Source organism: Kogia breviceps, chromosome 4 (assembly GCF_026419965.1).
Source record: "Kogia breviceps isolate mKogBre1 chromosome 4, mKogBre1 haplotype 1, whole genome shotgun sequence".
NCBI lineage: Eukaryota > Metazoa > Chordata > Mammalia > Artiodactyla > Physeteridae > Kogia > Kogia breviceps.
In genome coordinates this window covers 56,182,656-56,206,455 of record NC_081313.1, presented here as the reverse complement: position 1 = coordinate 56,206,455, position 23,800 = coordinate 56,182,656, and the positions used below count along the sequence as shown (strand labels likewise).

General features: G+C 40.2%; 1 protein-coding gene across 5 annotated transcripts in view; it reads left to right on the top strand.

The window, feature by feature from the left end:
* MRPS27 (mitochondrial ribosomal protein S27) overlaps positions 1-23,800 on the top strand; it is a 95,545-nt gene that overhangs the window by 64,371 nt on the left and 7,374 nt on the right. For all 5 annotated transcript variants that reach the window (XM_059061782.2, XM_067031129.1, XM_067031127.1 and 2 more), the window contains 4 exons: positions 11,461-11,575; positions 15,271-15,349; positions 18,154-18,269; positions 22,177-22,279. In XM_059061782.2, coding sequence (XP_058917765.1) covers positions 11,461-11,575; positions 15,271-15,349; positions 18,154-18,269; positions 22,177-22,279 — 413 coding nt within the window. The remainder of the gene's footprint in view (positions 1-11,460; positions 11,576-15,270; positions 15,350-18,153; positions 18,270-22,176; positions 22,280-23,800) is intronic.

Genomic DNA, 23,800 nt, shown 5'->3' with positions numbered 1-23,800 from the left:
ACTCTGCTTGGTTCCAAAAAGGATTAAAAGTTGTCAAAATACTTAACCCAGTTCTCCTTTTGATTTTCATAGTAACCCAGTGATAAAGGCATTATCACCTTTATTTTACAGAGGACAAAACTGATTCTCAGGTTGATTTAACCAGTCAGTAAGTGAGTCAGGGCTGGGCTCCAGTCAGATGCAGAGCAGCAATCACCTTGTCAGGGATGTTCCTGGTGACAATGCTGATTAGTTTCCACAGGAAAAGTAGCATCCTGGCCTCCCTCATGTCTCAGATAGCAGAAATTTTGTTGTTTCTGTCCCTACCCTTCTACCCCTGGAGAAGCACACATTACTATGGTCTGGCTCAGTTCTCTATCAGACAGGCCCTTGAATACAGAGTTAAAAGGCATATGTACCCTAAAGTACTCAACACAGGACACATCCCTAGGTAATAAAGGTAGAAAAACATGCCTGAGAGTGACGGCCACCAACTTTCCTCCTCTGGAAAGTGAGAGGAGGAAGGTACAACTTTATATCTGTAATATTTTATTTTTAAAATATATTCAAAGAAAACAAAAAAAGATTATTGGGAAGAGGAGAGACATTGAATTTACTTTTCTACTGAGAGCTGATTTTTAGAAAATTGAGTACCAGAGTGTTATGAAATAATCAGTGTTGTATAAATGAGGAATTGGATTATAATGCTTCTGAATTACCCTTCTATGCTTGTTTTAGATGCTCACAAAATACTTGGTTTTTGATAATCCCAATCTAACCTCATTGAAGGCAAGAAGTATATTTGCTTATCTTTGTCACTTAGTGTCCAGCAGAATATCCCGATACATAGTAGGCTGATGAATGATCACATGCAGAAGAGAGCAGCTTTGTCCTCACCACATGCTCCATTCTGTTGGAATAAGTGATTCCGTATAGGTACAGTAGCAGAACTATTCTCTCTAGTTTACCATTCAACTTTTCCTTAATTGTTCTCTGTTTAAAAAAAAAAAAAGTTTTTTTTCTTAACTAGCCCCCTTGCTTTTTTGCCTAAAGTTAGTGAAGGAAAAATTGTGCCTGTTCACTGAAGGCTGCATGCATTGTAGGAGCCGGGTACACGTGGATAGCCTACAGCTACTGCAGGTGAAATTGCACTTGATGTGCATTCATAAAGGATGGGCTCCTCCTGCTCCTTCCAGCTCACTGTAATTGTTCAGCAGATGAGCTAATGGCATTTAGGAAGCTAGGGAAGCAAAGGTATTTTCATAGCTTGTTTCTCTCTCCTCTCCCACAAAACATGGCCACGATCTGACACACGATCAATGGGCGCAGCCCTTTTTAGGATGCAGGAGATGCTTCCCTGTGTCTGTGGCTCACAATGGCAAACAATAGAGACTTCTGTGATGATATTTTGCCTCCCTGGTATTCAAACTTCTTCAGTTAAGCCTGTCTGGAATATATTTAAATGTTATCCATCAAAGCTTTTCTTTTTTTTTTTTTTAATAAAAGGGGGAGTGAACGTGGAACCAGAGGGAAGACTGTATCTTTGCCAAGATGATCTCTCCTCTCCTTGTGACTCACCCTTAGAAAAGCAGAGAGGGACTTTGGAAAGCTGCCTGCAGTCACACTGAGACAGCTCTCCTGGCACTTTCAGACATTTAAAAAATTTTCTTAAGCAATAAAAGATGTTTTTCAAATCGTTCATTCCCTCCTTCTGGGCCAGGCTAACAGCTTTTGTTTAGCTGTAGCATGGCAGTTGTATGGAAGTCTTGCCAGCCACAATAGATGAACCCAGGCCTTTGTTTTTGGAGCATTACTAAGGAATTAGCTCTTCCCTGTTTAAAATTGGTAATCATTCTTTCTTAAATGATTGTTATCATGTTGCATTTGGTCATTCTTAAGAATTTTCTTAGTATATTGTGATGTCCAATTTCAAATATTCAGCTATTAAAAAGTTTGGTTTTAGTATGGGGGTGCTAGCTTGAGCTAAATAGAGGAGCTGCTTATTAAATGTAAGCAGTCTGGTTTTTACCAGTTGGCAGCACAGGAAAGAAAGGACATCTTAATTCTCTTACCTTCATATATAAAGAAGGATGTTTTGGTAATTGGTAAATTAAAGCTTCCAGAAAACCAGTTAGACTAACAGATCTAATCCTCAGGTTTCAAATTTCTTTCCCTTTTAGCTACAAAAAATGATTATGTCCTTTTATGGTTCCAGAAACTGGCAAGTAATTTCTTAATATCCCTGTGACCACTCCCATATCACTCCCCCATTTTTGAAGGGTTCAACCATCTCTGCTCTAAGAATTGCCACTAAACAGGGGTTTGATACCAAAAATAAGTAAGTTATGGTGGTGAACTATTTGGATGTTTATGCCTGCTTAGCAATAATTTAAGGAGTAAAAGAAAGTAGCAAGATACAGAAACAATTTGTGTTTTATAGGAAAGTTACTTTGGATGGCTGACTCTTAGATATAAATTGAATACAATGAAGTATTCATTTGAGTAGAAAATCCTTTACTTAGGGAGGGATCAATTGCTGAAATTTTTATTATCTTACAAAACTTGATCTCCAATTAAAATCTACTTTTAAGGACCTTGAATTTAATTTAGTGATTGTATCATTTCATCTTGAAATTTTAGATGCCAGTTTGTAAGGTCTGCTGTCCCCATAATAGTCTATGTAGACTGCCCAAGCTGGGTGAAATGATATTCACCTGAGCGGGGAATGAGGCTATTGGAATAGAGTAGAATCAGATGTGGACTGAATGGTAGCTTTTATCTTTGAGTCTCTGTTCTCTTATTTGTATCACTACCGTTTTTCTAGTTTAACAGAGACGTGTAAATGTATGATGTTTTAATGAATGGATTAGGCTTATTATTCTTCAGTCATTAAACATGGGAGCTGGAAGGAGTTTCAGGGGTCTGGTCTAGTTGAGTTCCAGTGTATTTTGTTTGACCCATACAATATGTTTTCAAAAACAGTATAACTAGGCAGCTACTTTGCTTGATAATAATACAAGTAGCTTTTTACCTATTGTCTTACATGATTCTTCATGCATTTATATTAACTGACTGGCCCCTGAAGACATTTGAGTGTATGATCTAGATAATCCTACCTTTTCATTTTACAGTTGTAGAAACTGAAACCCCAAGGATCGAGTGACTACAAAGTCAAACGGCTAATTCAGGGCAATTCCAAAACTGTTTCACCGCCTGAGTTTTTTTTCTTTGTTTGTTTCTTTGTTTTTAGTAGGTTAGAGATCTTTGTCAAACTGCAGAGATGTTTCTTAAAGATGTCTTACAAATAAAAGAATTGAAAGGCAGTGGTGGAATAGTAAGAATAAACAGTCTAGTTTATAGTTTAGGTCCTGGAGTTATCTTGCTTATCTTGGATAAATCATTTCATCTCATTGGACACCAAGATTCCTCATCCATAAAGTAAAGGAATTAGACTAGGCGATTTCACATCACCCAGTACAGGGCTTGGTAAGTAGTGACTTCTCAATAAATAGATTAATGAACAGTGGTTATTGAAGGTCCCTACCAGCCCTGAACTATAGATTCTCTAATTCTGTATGAACTTTTTTTTCCTTCCCCATCCCCAATTTACTTGGCCTAGATGGCTTTCAGAGTCTCTTCCAATCTTGAGAGGAGTCTAAGTTTTTTGATTTAGAACTTGTTAGGGGAGGTCTTTGAACCCATGTGCTCTATCGTCTATTCTCCTGTTTTTGGTTTCACTCTCCCATCAGCTTGTCTGTTCCCTGAACTTACTGCAGAATCCATGTATCCTTTTATGTATGATGGGAAGGAGGCAGCAGGGGGCAGAAGTGAGGAGTAGGTGGCTTTCCAGAATGACCACATATTATTTCACATTCTCTGCCGTCTCTGATCTCCTCCTGCCTTGCACAAAAAAGGTAGCATTTCCTCCTGGCTTGGTCTGTTTATAGGCAGGATAATACTTCAAAACCGGAAGTGGATTAGCGTTTCAAATATAAATAATACTCATGAGTTTCAACATACATTATTGGTATTTATACAGTCTTAGCAGGCCTAGTCACTATTGCTGAATCATCAAACACCTACTGTTGTAGGTCACAAAAAGATAGAAAACTTGTCCCCTGCCTTTTAAGAGCTTAAAGCCTTAATAATGAAGTCAGTAGAGTTACAGAAATAGAAACTAGCTATGAACTTGGGTTGTATAACTGGAAGTAAATCCAATCTTACCTTTTGCTATAAACAGAATCCTTTGAGATTCAACTTTTCCACGTGTTAGAGAATCAAAATGTTTAAAACACTGTGGTGCTTTTCTTCTTTATTTAAAAAAAAAGATCTGATTCTTAAGAAATCCAGATTAGTGCTGAGCTTCTCTTCCATCAGAAATACCCCAAAAGAGATCCATAATCTCACACACAAAAATACATATAAATCCGCTCAACACCAGCTTAACTCTTCCCTGCTTTTATGCTGGTGTGCTTCGTCCCCTGGGCCAGTCCTCTTCCTGCTCATTTCTTTTGTGGCAGACTTATAATCCCGGCAACTTCACTAAGCCTAGAATACTCCAGAATCCGAAATGCTATTACTTTGTCTTCCTCCTTTTTCTTTCACACCTCCCCCTTCCTCAGAACTCTTCAGATATATAGACTACCCCTGGTTAATTAATATATGTGATTTTCCTGCCTTAGTCATCGTATTATTTATGATTTTACAGAAATTATGTCTGAAGTTCCTAGCCAAAACTTTAGAAGACATCAGGAAATGTTGGCGTCTTTTTAAAACATTTATGGCTCATAGATTTCCTACCGAAAACCAAAAATATTTCCCTTATCTCTGCCCGACCCAAGCCAGTTCCCACAACTCTATGTGTTTTTATAAATAGGACTGGTTCCAAAATCCAGTTTTTCTCAGCTTCCTGCTCTCCTGAGCTGAAGGCCCTCTTCCTTTAGCCTCACCTTGCCCTCTGCCATCTCTCAGGCATGAAGCTAACCTGTGTATCCACCTTGCAAGTGGCTGGAGAAGCCCCACCAGGCCCTTCCGGGTGCAATTTCACTGACAGATCAGTTGTTGGCTACAAAGACAGACGTTTTATGCTTTTAGGACCATCGCCAGGAGGGCACCTCAGCAATCACTGTAAATACTTTTTTCTTCTCCAGTTCTCTCCACAAATAATCCTTCCCTATTATCCACATGCATCACCTTTTGGAGGCTGACAAAAATAGTAGGCTTCAGACAAAGAACAATTGGCTTCATCTGACTGGCTCCTGTGCTTTATATATTTACCATGAGAGAGGAGCAGCAGAGCATAGAGTCAGTCTATAGGTTTTTTTCTTTCTGTATCTGAAGGGAGAGATGTCATCTTTAAGATTGTTTGAAACTAGAGGAAACTGGGCAGACCAGCAGGGTTAGACTACAGACCACCTGGCACAGGGGAGCTCCTTAGTAAATGTTTTCTTAGTGAATGAAAAATGTGTCCCCTATGTTGAGAGACGTTGATCTGGCTAAACAATAGCCAGATCAGAGAGAAGACAGAATAGTTTGGGGATATATGTCCTACTTGTCCTTGCTTGTTTTCTAGTCCATGAATGGATATGGAAAATAGAGTATTTCTCCTAGAGTAGTTTCTTGGATGTGAAAGGTGATTTCATTATACCAGGTGAAATGCTGGTGACCTCATTTTTAAGCCCAGGGTATGACAAATTTAGACTTTGACTTTGGTATCTAGCAAGTCCTTCTGTTTTCCATCTTCACTTTAAAATATGTTATTATGCTGCATTTATTTAGCACTTCACATTTGTAAAATTCTATGCCTGTGTTATTCTCTACCAAAAAATCCACTTACTTGTTACCCTTATTAGAGTGGCAAACAGGGATACCAAATGTCTCATGGCTGTGTATAGAACTCAGAGAAAACTACTTGTAAACTGGATTTTAATTTTTTCAAGTTCTATTTTGGAAATTGGCAGAATGTAAATTACAATTGAACTGAAATTATAGTTTTATTACCTTATTTGCTTTTCCTCTTATAAAATTAATAACTCTGGGGTTAGAAAGAATCTCGAGGAGGTTATCTGTATAAAATTTGCTCAAATTAAGCAGCAAACCCTGGAGAGGTTGATTCTAAAGGAGGCATTAGGAATTTTTAGGGGTGATAGAACTGTTCTTATACCTTGACTGTGGTGGTGGTTACACAACTGGATGCATTTGTCAAAATTCACAGACAGATTCACTGAAAAGTATGAATTTTACTGTTTGTATGTTATATCTTTGTAAACCTGTTTTTTAAAAAAGAAAAAAGCACTAGAACTTAAAAAAAAAAAAAGACATTTTTATCTGCCTAAGAGGTAGATAATGAATTCACTGGAAATGTACAAGCCCAAACTTGGGCATTTGCAGGGGCCATGTTTTAAAAGGAGGGGATTCTTGCTCTTGGTGCCTCACGTAGTGCACACACAGGACTTATTTGTTGAAAAGTTAAAATTACCTTGGGCTTCCCTGGTGGCGCAGTGGTTAAGAATCTGCCGGCCAATGCAGGGGATATGGGTTCGAGCCCTGGTCCAGGAAGATCCCACATGCCGTGGAGCAACTAAGCCCATGCACTGCAACTACTGAGCCTATGCTCTAGAGCCCGTGCTCCGGCAACAAGAGAAGCCACCGCAATGAGAAGCCTGCGCACCGCAACGAAGAGTAGCCCCCCTCTCACCACAACTAGAGAAAGCCCATGCGCAGCAACAAAGACCCAACGCAGCCAATAAAATAAAATAAATAATTTTTTTTAAAAAGGTTAAAATTACCTGAAGTTCCCCTATAAAAGTAAGAATCTGGGATCTCAAGCAAGAAAGTGGTTTTAATCTAGGATACTGATGTCTTTATTATCAGTTCCTATATTAGCCCCCCTTTTCAAACACTTGACAAAGATAATAGTCATTAGAAAATTATTGCATCAGAACTTGGTTTTATTTGTGGTAGTTGGGGGCAACTAATAATTGATGAAAGCAGAATTTCCAGCAAGCCAGCTGTGTTTTCTTCTTGTCCTCTTACCCCAGCCCCTCACCCATCTCCATATCTACCTAGCTCGGGGGCTGAGGTTTCCATCTGTAAAGCCTGTTGCTGCAGGATACAGAATTCACTCGGAAGGAGGGAAAGCTGCACGTGTGTGTTTAAGGATGGTGGCTCTCATCATCAGATAAATGTTGTGGAAAGCTTGCTCATTCATATGGAAGAGCCAGCGCTGCAGCTAAATGGTGGGGCCGCTGAGCTCCAGGCTCTGGCATCTGGGCATTAGCCCTGCTCAGTCAGGAGCGCTTTTATTTGTGATACTGAAATAGCTGAGGAGCATCACCACTTTTGCCTTCAACAATAACCTTTGGTTGAACCCATGGAAAAAAGGCTGTATCGCGCTTTTTTTTTTTTTAATGCAATGATGAAATTGGTCACAAATAGGAAATCCCATGTGACTTCTACACACAATGAGGTACCTCCTATGTAATCATAGTAAGTCTCTGTTGTTTTACTTTTCACTCTTGACTTCCTTTATATAACTGCTCTTCCCTTCTAAGATATCTCAAAGGTATCAAAGACTTTTGCCCCATGTCATGCATCCTGTGATTCTGCTCTCCTTCCTTCCTGGTGACATCAGTCTTGAATGAACAGTAGTGCTGGTGAATGCCCTGAAAAGCCTGGAATGTAACCTGATTTTTGAGGAGAGGAAGCTTCTCAGTTCCCGCCGTTGGACTTGCCTGGGCAAGTTTTGTCTTCACCTGGGAACCCCACTTAGCACTGTGGACAGAGTTATCTTCAGCCATAGGATACCAGCTTTGGGAACCAGTAAAGCCGGAGCTTAAGAGCACACTTCATTCTCTCCTTCTCCTTCTTGTGCCCCTCCTTCCTTCCAAGGAAACACTCACGTCCTTAGGATTGTTGTCAAGTTTGCTTCTGTTTTATAAGCGGGAAGCTCAGAATGTCTCTTGCCTTCATGAGCACAAGCATTGTTGGGGTTATTTGGGTTGCATTTGTTTATCTTTTCCACACTCACACGGTTTGCCTAGCTTGGCAGCCTGCTGGCCTGGACAATAATAAAGCTTCTGTCGAGGTGAGCAAACAGCTGATGGCATGGGGCACAGAGGGGACTCCTACAGTAGCTGCCTGTAATCTGCCGGGCTGGTGGTCAGAGTAGGCAAGAACAAAAGCCAGTCTGTTTGCAGGCAATTTGGAAAATCAATGTGTTAGTTGTGTTCTTGTCTCTTTGCCTTTCTGTTGGCTAAAAGGGAGAATGCTGGTCCAGCAGTTTGCAGAATCGTTCCAGGCAAGTACCCATTCCAGAGACTTACCTGCCTGTCATATTTCCACTGGCTGTTCTGCAAAGGGCCCTAGTTTTTCTGTCTGAACTGCTTAAAAAGCCACTGACAGAGAATTCTTAAACTCAACATCCAAAGTTGGACCCTACTATTCCAATGTTTTGAGTGGTTTATAGTCTAGATAGTTACTCACATGAGTTGTGTGCTAATTTTTTTTTTTTTTTTTTTTAATGCTGATGAGGGCTTGAAAAGGAGTTTATTTGTTGCCTGGCTAGGAAATGCAAGAATTGCACTTTGAGCAACATATTTCATAATATATGTGTGTTTGCCTCTTATTCCTAAATTGATTTAATATTGTCACTTAGTTGACAATGTCCTAGTCAGGGTTGTGTATCTGGATTATTAGGTTTTACAGAGCGGAGATCACACCAAGTAGCCCTGTTCGAGGATGGGAGAGGGAGTGAACTTAGTAAAGACCCATGTGAGTCTGTTGACACATCTTTCAAAGGACAGCCGTGCAGATGATTATATTAGTTATGTGAAGTCTTGAGTTACTTTCCCTTTAGGCTTCTAAGAAATAAAAGGTGATAAGGAAAGATTTGAGAAGAAAAGACTTTTCTGTTCATCCGCGTGTTAAAATTAGCCTCAGAAGGTTAGCAAATGGCTTTAAACAAATTTTCATTTGCACTTTGAAGATCTATAACTAGATCCTATCAATCTTTGTTCCTCTTTTTCAAAGCCTAAAAATGGTCTGCTGATCGTGAATAAGAGAAAAGGGTGTTTGGTTGGATGTGGTCATGGTGCTCTTATTTTAAAGTCCATCAAAAAAGAAAAGTAATAACTTTAATGGTCATTGGAGACATCCTAAAGCAGAAGATAAGACTTAAATAATCGTGGGTAAAGGAGATAATTGACATTTTTTGTTTTGTTTTGTTTTGTTTGTTTTTTTTCAAAGGAAAAATAGAATAAACCTAACAGCCACTACTACCTCTAGCATCTAGCAGTGCCCTTTGCATTTTTAGTGTTTATCACGCCCCCCCGCCCCGTGTTATTGTCAAACTGGTTTATATACCTTATTTTTGTAATGAGATTGTAAATACCCCAAACAGGGAATTTACAATTCTACAGTATACCATAGAAGTTAACATAATGATCAATACATTATTGCATTTAATACGTGTTGATTAAAGCTCTTTTTTTATTTGTCAAAAACCTATTGTGTGCCACAAATTGTGTCAGGCACTGAGGAATCAGTGTGGAGCAAGGCAGTCACTGCCCCTACTTACTGCCCAGGGAGCCTATAGGCTAGCGAGAAAACATCACCATCTTTAGGCAGTACACCTGGTATTTCACTTGACTTTTTTTGGTTTTTTTAAATAAAATTAGCTGTTAATTGGCCATTACACTTTAAATCTCAGATTTTTCAGAGTAACAAGGATTGATGCCCAGGTTGCCCAACTGTTGCTTTTAAAATGTGAGGGAAAGCATGAAATACTGAAAGATGTAGTTTGTTTCATTTCTATGCAGAGGATCTCATTAGACCTACTATCTAAGGCACTTATACAATGGCTTTCTCTGGCTAGGTCACTCTCATCTTAAACATAATTTGACATCTTTCTATCCTTCTGCTTTTATCGAAAGGGGTTAATTCTGTAAAGAAAGAGTGAGAGAGACATTTTCCAGCCAAATCTAAGGCAGTCAAAAAACTGGACAGGGGCTTCCCTGGTGGCGCAGTGGTTGGGAGTCCGCCTGCCGATGCAGGGGACGCGGGTTCGTGCCCCGGTCCGGGAGGATCCCACATGCCGCGGAGCGGCTGGGCCCGTGAGCCATGGCCGCCGAGCCTGCGCGTCCGGAGCCTGTGCTCCGCAATGGGAGAGGCCACAACAGTGAGAGGCCCGCCTACTGCAAAAAACAAAACAAAACAAAACAAACTGGACAGAGCTAGATGACTTTAAATCCATAAAACACCTTCAGATCTTATTTTTGTCAAATCTCTCACCAGATCACTAATAAATAGCCTAAATTAAATACTACTTCTCACTTGTTCTCTTTTTCTCAGCTTTTACTTTGGCAGAGAACCTGTTCAGCAGGAAACTATCCCAATGCCAGATGGCAGGAAATAGCAGGTGGCAGATTGAATAACCAGCCTTTGAAAAACACCAGCATTAGCCTCTATCCCCAATTCTCAAAGATGGCACAAAATTCTTTCACTTTAAGTTTTTGTCTTGCCTTTTGCTTTTAAGAAAACTGTTTGAGTTTTGTGGGGTCCAGGGATTGACTTGCTTCCTGAATGGTCAAAGTGGGGACGTCAGCTGACACGAGATGATGTTTCAGGAACCGTCCCGATCAAAACACATCAACAGAGGCCTCCTCACACACTCACACCTCTCACCTGAGTGAGAGGTCTCCCCTCTCACTCAGCCTTGTGGCACAGACCCCCAAGAGCAAGGAGAAGCCGCTCCAACCAATGTGTGCCAACTCAAGGCAAGAGCAGCATTCAAATTCCTTTCCAAGTTCCATTCTTTTGTGGGAATACCGGTACTATTGTACACCTCAGCTTGGACTGCTTAGGCCTTTTAAAACCATGTGGGGAATAGTAGGAAGCAAGAGGAGGTAGACTGAAGCGCTGGAATAGGGCTGTGAGAGAGCGTGATCACGGATCCTGGAGGGCCTGAATGCTAAATTGTGCTCAGTTTTTTTTTTTTTTCCCTCTCAGTTCACTGAAGAGTGTCCTAATCTCTCCTAAGTGCCAAAAGAAACAGCAGTATAACTCAAAGCTGATTTTCCTCTAGAATTGTTATGCTATCCAAGTTTTCATTTTTGCTTCATCTGTTTTATTTTAAACTTCTAAAGTATAAGCTTCCACATGTCTTCTAATGAAATGTGTATTTATGTAACACCATGGTTAGTAGAGTATATTCCTGAAATCGTTTTTGTAAATCTCATGTTAAAACAACTTATTGAATTGGAGGTATAAATAAGGAACAAACTTTTTATATTCTCTTTGTTTATTATTATTTTGCCTTCTTTTTCCCATTTCAGACTTTATAGTGAATGAGTTTTACCCTCAAACTTTTATCAGCTGTATGATCACATTGACTGCACATCAGGACCTGCTGATGGAATAGGGATTTTGGCATTGACATTTAAGAGTTAACCCCAGTTTTCTCTCTTGTTATGCTTTATTTAGATTTCGACACAGCCCCAACTGCTGGTACCTGAGAGATTGGACTATCCACACCTGGATTAGGCAGTGTCTAAAATATGGTGCACAAGACAAAGCCTTATATACCCTTGTAAATAAGGTGAGTGGTTTCCTGGCATTTGCAGCTTATTCTCCTGAGTTTAGGTGATTTGGTGTTTGTACCATTACAGAACAGCAAAGAATAGTACAAGAAGTAACTTTTAAATTTATTTGCCCTCAGAAAATCTTCTTAGAATGGAGCTGTTATACATTAACCAACACATTAAAAAAAAACATTCTGGTAGCTGCGGCTTTTCCAAGCACAGTGACTTAAAAATGGAGTGGTAAAAGCAAAAGGTAATCCAATCACAAGAACTTTGTTGGTGGTCGTTTCATTCTTGATCCCTAAGTCTTGGATTTTTTGCCTAGTTCCCTTTGGTGAAGTTTAGAGAAAAAGACATGACCATTTTTGCTGGAATGTGATCTCCAGAGCATTCAGATCATCTTACACATTTTTAAGAAGACAGACTCCTAACTTATTCAAAACATGTCTTCCTAAGTCCCTGACTCCTCCCCTTAAGCCCCAGAGCCCCTATGATTAGGGTCTTTCTGCATGTATACTCTACCCAAGGGTTGAGTCTTCATTCCCTTCATAGTATGAAATAAATACAAAATAAGCAAAAGTTTAGAATGTTTTTATTGTGAGTCTCAAGCTACAATCCTAGTTTGACCCTTAACAAGACTTTAACAATATTTCTGTGGAAATGTATTATTTCTGTAGTGTCACTGGACCTTCTATGGTAGACCTCAAAAAGAAATACTAATTTTGGTTTTGGGAGTTCTTTTTCCCATGACTTGGGCCTAATTTAACTTAATATACATTTCAGATAGTTTGTGTGTGAGATGTTGTGTTGGGTATGGCATTGTCCCAAAAGAGGAGCAATGTCCTGTCTGTTCCCTCGGAAAGCTTATAATTTAATAAAGTAGATAAGCAGGTTCACTGATAAATCTAATATTAGGCCCCAGGGGAAGGAATGGATTAAATCTTGCTCTTCAGTTCAGACTTCAATGACACAGATCATACTCAAAGAAGAAGATTCCTATGAAAACAAAACAAGAAGTTCTGGAAAGACAAAAAACGTCTATCTCATTTTCTACTCTTACTAGTCTTTTAGTGGAAAGAACACCAGACAAGGAGTCAGAAGACCCAAGCTATAACCTCATAAATTCTACCAATTGCTCATAACTTCAGGCAAATAGTAATTTTATTCTTCTAGGTCTTAGTTTTTTCAACTCTTAAGACAAGTGAGTTGTACTAAATCAGTGATTTCCAACCCTGGCTGCCCGTTAGAATCACACAAGAAGCTTTTAAAAATTATAGATGCTTTTCTCCACCCCCAAGATTCTAATTTAATTGATCTTTCTGGAACCCAGGCATTGGTATTTTTCTAATTGTTTTTTTAAAAAATAGATTTTATTTTTTTGGAGCAGTTTTGGTTTCACAATAAAATTGAGCAGAAGGTACAGAGATTTCCCACATGTTCCCTGTCCCCACACGTGCACAGCTTCCCAAGTGAGCCATTTGTTACAACTGATGAACCTACATTGATACATAATCACCCAAAGTCTGTAGTTTACATTAGGGTTCACTCTTAATGTTGTACATTCTATGGGTTTAAACAATGTATAATGACATGTATCTACCATTGTCGCATCATACAGACTAGTTTCACTGCCCTTAAAATCCTCTGCGCTCTGCCTTTTCATACTTCATTGGTGTCTTTTTAAAGCTCCCAAGCTGATTCTCATTTGCAGTCAGTGTTGAGAATCACTGACCAGTTGATTTCTAAGGTTCCTTCCGGCTTTAATGATTTATCATTCTAAGATATTTTGTTTTTACCCTGCCTTAGGGATTAGTGCAGATCTGGTTGACTGCTTTGATGAATTTAAACGCTGCCCATGAGCTACAGCCTTTAAAGCAATGGATTCTAAACTTTTTTTCCTTTTCGGCACATCTGAGGCATTCTGTACAGCCTGCTGGTAATAGTGACAGTTCAGCGGTGATTTGCAGCTGGGGTTTAGGGTTATCAGAATTTCTAAGGGGATGGGTATAATTGGAAAAAAAAGAACTCCTCAGGTGTTTCTGGTGGTTGGGGCAGGAGGGATGAGCCTACTGAAGTAAGGATTTAAAACAAACACATGACCACAGCCTAGAGCATTAGTAGTCAGACTTGATTGTGCGTGCAAGTCACATGGGAGCCACGGCAACTTCAGGCTTCTTGGGTCTTTAGAAACTAGTCTAAGAGACAAGAGATAACAGATGCTGACAAGAATGTGGCAAAAAGGGATCCCTTGTGCATTGTCAGCAGGAATGTAAATTGGTACAGCCAGTATGGGAAACAGTATGAAGGTCCCTCAAGAAATTAAAAATAGGGGCTTCCCTGGTGGCTCAGTGGTTGAGAATCCGCCTGCCGATGCAGGGGACACGGGTTCGTGCCCCGGTCCGGGAAGATCCCACATGCCGCGGAGCAACTAAGCCCGTGAGCCATGGCCGCTGAGCCTGCGCGTCCGGAGCCTGTGCTCCGCATAGGGAGAGGCCACAACAGTGAGAGGCCCGCATATCAAAAAAAAAAAAAAAAGAAATTAAAAATAGAACTACAATTTGATCCAGCAATCCCACTTCTGGGTATAAATCCAAAGGAGATGAAATGACTATATCAAAGAGATACCTGCACCCCCATGTTCATTGCAGCACTATTCACAATAGCCAAGCCATGGAAACAACCTAAATGTCCATTTACAGATGATTGGATAAAGAAGATGTGGGTTGTGTGTATATGAACATATATATACAATGGAATAGTTAGCCATAAAAAAGGAGATCCTGCCATTTGAGACTGCCATTTGGACAAACCTTAAGGGCATTATGCTAAGTAAAATAAGTCACTCAAAGAAAGACAGATACGTCATGATCTCACTTACATGTGAAATCTAAAAAAGCGGAACTCATAGAAACAGTGTAGAATAATGGATGCCGGGGACTGGGAGGACGGGAGAAATGGGGAGATGTTGGTCAAAGGATACAAACTTCCAGTTGTAAGATGAGTAAGTTCTGAGGATCTGATGTACAGCACGGTGACTGTAGTTAACAGTACTGTATTGTATACTGGAAAGTTGTCAAGAAAGTAGATCTTAAATGTTCTCACCACTACCACCACCGAAAAAATGGTAATTAGGTGAGGCAGTGAATGTGTTAACTAGCCTTATTGTAGTAATCATTTTGCAATATATATGTGTGTTAAATTTTCATGTTGTACACCTTAAAATTACACAATGTTATATGACAATTATATCTTAATGAAGTTGGAGAAAAAGCACTCTAAGGACCAGAAAATGCTGCATAATGTGATAATGTGTGCTTTCTCGTGGGAGTCCATTTTTGCATTGATATTCATACCTTCTGAAAAGAATCACTGAACCAGTGGAGTATGGTGATTTGTTATTGTCTTGGTTTGGTTTGGAGTTTTTTTTTTTTTTTTAGTTATGATGAAGTGTTAGAATTGAGCTTTATTTTTCAGACGTCAGTTGTCTTATATCAGACACCCACTCACAACTTTCTCACCCTGACCAACAGTTCCAGTTACCAAACTGCATGAGTCACAGCTTCTATTTCACCGTCACAGATGCTGTAAAATGATAGTCAGATATTTTAAAGCTAACGGTGGCAAGTTTTTTCCTGAATAATACATAGGCATAAATTATAAACTGAATTAAATGAATATTTTTTCCCTTATCATACTTTTATTTTCATTACAGGTCCAATATGGTATTTTTCCAGATAACTATACATTTAATTTACTGATGGATCATTTCATAAAGGAAGAAAATTACAAAGGTAAGAAACCAAACCCAGTTCCATTTATAATGGATCTTCAGCTCCCAAAGGGAAGTAAATGTAGGCACTTTTCCTTTTTTTAATTTCTTAATGACTCTCTACGTCACTCTTTCAGTCAGAAATAGGTGCGTAGTTGATTTACCACACCAGTTGGCCAGATAGGAGAATCATACTTGGGTCTTTTTTCCTCTGAGTTTCTCAAGTTTATTTGTTCATGTCTCTTTGGGCAATGGACAATGAATTTAGTTAAGCAATAAACCTTGCCTTGAGCTTCCATGGCTAGTTAAGATTATATTAATTCAGCTATTAGCTTGAATTTTTTTAGCACCATTTGCTAACTTTCTTTTATTTAAATCACAGTTGTTATAGCATGTGAAGTGTATAAATGTAAAATCTTATACACTGGAGAGAGTAGTATACTCACTGTGAAGGAAAGTCATTTCACCTCCCTAGGCTTTTGTTTGCCCATCTCTAAAGTAAGTGCATTGGTGAACTCTGAGATCTCTTTACCCCCAAAATCCTCTGACCCCATGGAATTAATTTAAAGTGGCTCTTACCTTCGGCTACAGTAATGGAGGCCAAGGAAAGATGGGGATGTTGCAGACCCTACAGAGCAGTCAGGTGGAGCCCTGCCAGTCCCCAGTGGACAGGGAAGGGTAGTACAGCACGCTCGTGCTTGCAGCTACGCAGACAGTGAAGAAGGAAAGAGGAGGCCATGCCTGCCGTTGTGTAAAGACACACACTGGCTTCACCTTCCACCATTTCATCCTCAGGCTTGGTTCCGAGGAGCCATGCCCGTGATAGGGTAGTTACTACCTCAGGAATGTGGATGTGGACTGGTGGTCACTTAGGCTTTTATGACACCTGTGATTCCTGTCATTGGCTTACATCCTCTTGTTCCTGCACACCAGCACCCTCAGCCTTTTCCATTGCGTCACTGCCTGGACTCAGTGATTAGACTGGGGACCTGGGGACCGGGGACCTCTCTCCTTTCTCTTCTCTGGGTCTCTGCTTTATCTTCTCTCTCAGAAGGCTTGCAGTTGTTGAATGCCTAAAAATATTTGCTGTGCATTATTTTTGAAATGCTCATTATCCCTTGTCCATTTTAAACATGGACCTCCTAAATTCAACTAAAAGATAATTAGCTTTTGCATGTTTCATCGTCTGTTCTCTGTGAACATCAGGATTTAAGAATCCTTATCACTCTATCATTGGAAAATTATGTAGTAGCAGTTTTCTCCCCTCTCTCTTTAAAGGTAATGTTGGAAGGGTAAAAGGAGTTTTGGGTTTGGTTTTTTTCTTTTTATTTTTCCTTCTAAATTCAGAGTAAATAATATTGAGGATTTTTTAAAATAAGGTTTTGACGAAGATTATTATTGTTGATGGCAAAAATTTAGAAAATGTTATTATACTTTTTATTGCTAAAATAGGAAATATCAAAGTATGTAAATAATTATGGAGGAAAAGGAAATTACTTATACAGATCAACTTAATTTCACTTCCCAAGCTGACTGAAATGAAAATAAATTAGAGATAAAATTAATCTGATTTATTTTTCATGTGTAATTTTGGATTCAGTATTGAACAGTTGGCAAAACAGATTTTTTTAAAACTGATTCGTAACTTTAACTGTGTTCTTTTAAAATATCGGTTTGTTGGTGAGATGGGAGTGTTGTTTGTTTAATCTCTTCCAGGTTCTTATTTTGCTACTGAGTTACTGGGTGACTCCTCCCTGGTCTGCCTGTCTATCTCAGTTTCCCTGTTTGCAAAAAATATATAGAAATTCTCGTGTAGAACCATGACAACACACACAAAACCAGCTGGCTAGCAACAGCTGCAAATCAGTGCTAACTCTTATGCAGCCCTATATGCAAAAATCGGTTAACAGAGCAGCTCAGTCATTATTCGGAAACATTTGTTGTGTCTGTGTTATGTACAGGCACCGTATTTTAAACCAATATTAACATTCTCTGATTTAACAACAAATACTAAGGGAAAGAAATCGTTTGAATTTGACTTTCTTGCCTTCTGCCTATGTTGTGAAATATTGAGGGAAAATAAATTAGACCTTGCTCAAGGTCTGGTCCATGATCAGCATTCATGTGAAAACAAATATCTTCTATGTTACATTCACGGAATTATAACTCATGAATAAGCATTTCCTTTCCATTCTTTCAATTCTTTTAAATTGAGCCTGATTGTCCTTTTTGTAGTCATCAGTTTTCTGTCTTTGAAATAATACCTGAGATTTAGAATTGTCTCTAGCATTTGTTCTCTTTTGCCCAAGCAGGGAGAAAATTCCAGAACATACAGTGGGGCAGTCAGCCGAGCCCCCTCTTTACTTGTCAGGGTGACCTGTAAAATATATTTGCCTCCCTTCTGTATGCCTTAGCTCTTCCAGCTGATGGACATGATGCCTTAAATTTGCTTCACAGTTTATGAGGCATTTTCATATGTATTATTTTGTTGGACTGTCAACAGTCTTGTGATGTATGTGGGACAAATGGTATTTTAACATCATGAAGCTGATACTGAGAAACTGAGTGGTTTATTTGACATCCTTGAGGATAGTGATATAATAGCACCTGATTCAGTACATAGTAGTGTGTACAGTAGAAGCTGAAGTCTTGGGAAAGACCTAGTTTATGGAAGAACTAGGACCAGAGCCCACATTTCTTAACTTCTTAATTCTGTTTATTTTTCTATCATGCCCCACTTTTAAAGAGTGTTTATAGTTAAATACAGGTTTGATGATGTTACCTAAAACTAATTACCTCTCATTTTTACTTTGATCTTCTTTCCAGATGCTTTATCCGTGGTTTTTGAGATCATGATGCAAGAAGCTTTTGAGGTTCCCTCCACCCAACTCCTCTCCCTCTACGTTTTATACTACTGCCTGGCAAAGAAGACAGACTTCAGTGTAAGTGATCTACCTTAAAGCAGCAGTGAGAGCCTTAGAAGAAGCAAGCAGTGACTGCTCAGCAGGGATGTGGGCTCCAGAGGAAACCTCTGCCCTCAGCATCTGGAAAAAGATGCCTGATGTACAGCCCTGTGGCCCCGTACAACCAGGAATGAGTGTTCATCCTGTACATTTTAGGTACTGGGTTCTAACAAAGTGGAATTGGACATTCTTCCACTTGGAAGAATCTCAAGGGACAGTCCTTATGTACATTCTGAGACTTGAGCTAGGCTAAGTGCATCTCACACGTGCAGAAGTAGGTAATCGATGATCAGTGAGAGCTGGACATGGCATACTAATGAAGCAGTGAGGTAGCTAGCTTCGACCAGGACCTCAGGTATTAAATACTTATTGTTAAATTTGTGTCAGTATTTTCCTAAGGTTGCTCCGGGTCAGTCCAGAAGACTAGTTTTGGTTTCATCTCTTAGGTTAGGGTATTTAGTCATTGTTTATTGCTATCCTAAGAATAACAGCAGTAACAACAACAATAGCTAATACTTAAATGACACTTACTTTACACCAGGCTGTGTTCTTGGTGTTTTAGATTTATTAATTCATTTAATCCTCACAACTCCATGCAGATGAGAAGACTGGGACACAGAGATGTTACATAATAGCCACCCAGCTAGTAGGTGGTGAAGCCAAGCAGCCTGGCCCTACAGTCTGCCCTTAACCTCAAATGTAACACCAAAAAATACTGCTTTGGGTAGGAACTGAAAAGATCATCTAGTCTAGCCCCCATTCTAAAAAAATTTATTGTGTGTTTTGTTTTTGTAAGATGAATGTCATAGCCTATGGCATACCTCACGTTCATTAGTTCATTAAATACATATTGAGCACCTACTACATTCCATACATTTCAAGTGCTCCTTATACAGTGGTGAGCAAAAATTTCCTTCTTACAATCTAAGATGAATATAGGCATTTAAAACAAAACACACGAATATAAAATTATGACTATAATGGTCACTACAAAGGTGTCTTCTGTGAAAAGCCTGTATGGTAGTGAGTTTTTGTTTGTATTTTAAACTTGTTAGGAAAGCCTTCTTCCTTAAGGAAATATTTCTTGAGTTAATATTTGAAGCATGAATAGGAATTAACAGACTGAAGAGAGGAAGAACAATCCAAAAAGAGGAAATGACATGTGCAAAAGTCCTGTGGCAGAAAGAACATGCTGAGCAGAAAGGGGCTGGAAGAAGGTAGGAAGATAGTGTAGCTGCCACAGAGAGAATTGTAGGGTGAGATGAGGTTGCAGAAGGTAGGTCATGCTAAGCTGTTTCATCTACATTCTAAAAATAGTGAGAAGCCACTGAAAAGTTTTAAGCAGAAGGGGTGGCATGATCAGATTTGTGTATCTGGGCTGTAACATGGGTAGGAGGTTGGATCAGGGCCAGGGTGGTTATGGTCAGAGCACTTAGGAGACTATCATGGTCATCTGAGCAAGAGTAATGGTAGTAGTGTGGGGACCAGAACATGGTGGAGTTACAGAGTAGCCGATGACCATATCTAGGAGGCAAAGAGCATGATGAGGAAGGAAGTAGATGTGGAGGCAGGGAGGTGGGGGTGAAGTCTGACCTCCTCAGTTTCTGCCTGGGGTATCTGGACGAAAGGGTCACCATGTGTTTGCAAAGACTTCTTTTGATGAGGAAGATCATTAATTTGGCTCTGAATGTGTTGCATTTTGAGATACCTTTGAGACAGTCAAGAGATTTCACAAGGGAAATTGGCATCTTAATGGAAAAATCTGGACTGGAGATATAATTTATAAATCCACGTGTAAGTGTCTGCAGATGAGCCACAGGCCAAAAGGAGAGTCAGGAATGTGTTGGAACAGACACTGTGGGAGGAGGTGGTCTGCATGTAGAACACTCCTCAGAGGGTAGGTGAGACGAGGACTTTTATGAATTGCGTTGAACTTAGTGGTGTGAGGGCCATAGAGTAATGGAGCAGGAAACCACATTGGATTGGATTGTGGAGTGAGTCTGAGGTGCAGAAAGGAGACAGTGAGCATCGGCAGTGTTTTGAGATATCTGGCTCTGAAGGGGAGTGGAGGGAGGAAGGAGAGGAGGAGGGTTTGCCTTGTATTAATGGGAGAAGCTGAAGCATGAAATGAGAAAACCTTGAGGACATTGGTAAAACAGCTCCTGATTTAGTCCATAATAGTACATGGAGTAGAAGTTAAAGGCTTGGAAGAGACCTGATATTTTTTTTTTTTTTTTTTTTTAATTTATTTTTATCTATTTATTTTTGGCTGCGTTGGGTCTTCATTGCAGCGTGCGGGCTTAGTTGCTCCGCAGCATGTGGGATCTTCACGGACCAGGGCTCGAACCCATGTCCCCTGCATTGGCAGGCGGATTCTTAACCACTGAGCCACCAGGGAAGCCCGAGACCTGATATTTTATGTTAACACATAACTAGCCTTTCATCTAAGCAGCAGTGGTTGTATTTTTCCCAATCATCCAAAAAATCTCTAACACGTCCATTTGCTTTCATTCATCCTTGTAAAAGTGCTTTTGGAACAATCACCATTACAGCCACCATCACCACCCCTGCTCGGTTCTAGCACAGCAAGGATGCTGCTCATTTGGCTTTTAGCCCCTGTTGCATCCTGATACTATAGGTCATATTTTTCCCTAAAGAAAAGAAAAAATGCTTTGAAGGCTCCTAATTTATTTTTCCCTGGGCCCCTTTTCATGCGGTTTTTGTGGGGGAAAATCAAACCTCCGAGTGATTTGCCTTCGCAAGTGAAATGACCTGGTCCTTCATTACCAGCTCTCTTGCTTATGTGTGCTGCAGAAGCCCCTGAGGAGGCTTTGCTTTTCTCCCAAGGTCTTTGCTTGTTTCAAAGGTTTAGAAAAACCTTAAGAAATTGCACTTGCATTGCACAAAGGTCATTCCCAATAAAGAGGTTCGGGTGCCCATTAACACCTGGGGTACCCCACTTACATACCTGGCTGCCATTGTAGCTTGCACACTTTGTTCATTCTCTGACCAGTGCAGGGCCACCTGAGCTTTGCGTTCTGTATTTCCAAGCTGGAACAAAGGCTCAGGCCGCTGTGTGCTCCTACTGCACCAGCACCGGGAAGATCACAGCCCTCGTTGTCTGGGGAGTTGCCAAGGCTCTCCTCAGGCCTGCCTTTACAGTGAGTCCCCCGTCCCTGCTATTGCTAGTCTGCAGCAGCCTTAGCAATGCTTGTATTTTGCCCCATCTTTTCCCATGTCTCATAAGGCTTCAATTTTATTGAAGTGTAATTTTGCACCCTGGATTGAAAGAAATGATTGCCAGGTGTTTCTGATTGCCTAATTGATTTTTGAGAGGCATAAATCTATCTAAAGGCAGCCTAATAGTTATATTTATTTGAACACTGTGAAGTAGAAGGAGTCTTACTGCTGAATTGTTTAAAATTCAAAAAGCTTGCTCTGCCATTTCATAGCAGTGTGAGTACAGGGCTAACAGCATGGGTAATCTTTGTTGATTGTCTCGAGGCAATGCTGGTCCAGAGTGTACACTTTATTTTTACTTTGTTTTGCTTTTCTGATCCTAAAAGGAGCTCCTACTCACTGCCCCAAATTTGGAAAGTAATGAAAAGGACAAAGAAGAAAACCAAAATTGCTTGTAATTTCACTGCCCAGAAATCTGTTAACATATTGGGCATTTCTATTCTGTATTTTTCATTAAACATAAATATCTTTTCTTTCCAAAATTAGAATTATAATGTACCTTTAGTTTTGTTATTTTGCTGCTTTTACTTAATGTTATAACATGTTCTTTTTTCCTCTGTGTCATTAAAAATCACATTTTTGCATACAAAATGCATTTATGCATTGCTTGGCTGCACCGTGATCTGGTTGGTATGTTCTGTTGCAGTGGGAAGAGGAGAGGAACTTTGGTGCATCCCTGTTACTCCCAGGCCTAAAGCAAAAGAATTCGGTCGGGTTGAGTTCCCAGTTGTACGGCTATGCACTTCTCGGTAAGCTGGAGGTCCTTACAAACATTGTTCTTCATGGATAGAACCGATGCATTCTTTTACTTCATAATAAAATTATAATTTGATTTAAATTTGCGAGTGAAATTCCAACACAGCTTTCATTTTTAGACGTAAAACTAGGCTTTGATGGCCTTACAGTTATGACCTAAGACAGTAAAGCGGGTTCTAAAACCTCCCACCACTGGCAAGGTGAGAATTAGTTCTGATGGCTCTCGATTATATTTAGTGGTAATCAGTGTGAGGAAGGGATGAAGAAAGGAAAGTTCTGGCCCTCTTTTGGGAGAACCGGCCAGTTAGGATCTTTCCCATTATTAACAAAGATCTTTCTGTCTCTTAAACCTAAGGTCTAGGAGGAAAGAAATTAAGAGTTGGAGTTGAACACATATCCTTGGTATTTTTTCAGGTGTGAGGGAAGAGAAATTCACAGAGCACATCTAGCAGCACTTGGGAAAGCAAAGAGGGGCTCACTGGTGCAATGTGACTGTGCCACACACGGGACAGCTAGCTCTGCTTTAGACCCCGGATTGCATGAGGATCAGACAGTCAGGAGGGCAAAGCCTTCTGAGGAGCAGCCTCGGCACTTGGGTTGTGTGGAATCCGGGCAAATGACATTCACCCTAAATGTGCATAAAATGTGTCCTGATTTACACAGGTTTATTAAATGCTTGTTATTTCATTATCCTTCCAGTCTCTCTCCTAAGTAGGTAGGCATTTGAGAAAGTCCCTTCTGATCATACATTGTGTCTGCTTACCTTTCTTTTCTGAAGATCATCTAAGTTATAGCAGTTTGACTGCTTTTGGAGTTGATCTTCACCAATAAAATGTAGTGTGGCATTCTCAGATGCTGATTCTGATAGAAACTGACTCAGAGAGAGGAGTTCATCGGGCTGGCGATCAGACTAACAAAAGAGTTGACCACTCTTTTTTTTTGTTTGTTTGGTTTTTTTTGTTTGTTTTTTTAATTTTTGTGGTACGTGGGCCTCTCACTGTTGTGGCCTCTCCCGTTGCGGAGCACAGGCTCCGGACGCGCAGGCTCAGCGGCCATGGCTCACGGGCCCAGCCACTCCACGGCATGTGGGATCTTCCCGGACCGGGGCACGAACCCGTGTCTCCTGCATCAGCAGGCGGACTCTCAACCACTGCGCCACCAGGGAAGCCCGACCACTCTTTTTAAAAATCATTTTCTCTTTACTTACCATCTACTTTTGATATTGATTTACAAGTTTTTGGCCTTTGCCTTCAGATGAGCACTCAGGACTGTTACACTGCATGAGTTGGCCGGGAAGTTGTCAAGGCTAAGAAAATGTACTTTGTTGTTCCTGTTGCTGAGCAGAGGCCTAGGTGTTTTGGGTCTGGGAACATCAGATCCAAAGCCCTTTGCTCTCACTGTGTGTCATGTGCTGCGCAGCCTCATTCACCTCCGACAGAAGCAGCTTCCCGGAACGTGACTGCAGCCAGCCCCAAGCATCTTACAGGTCTAAAATTAGCTGTCACCTGATGAGC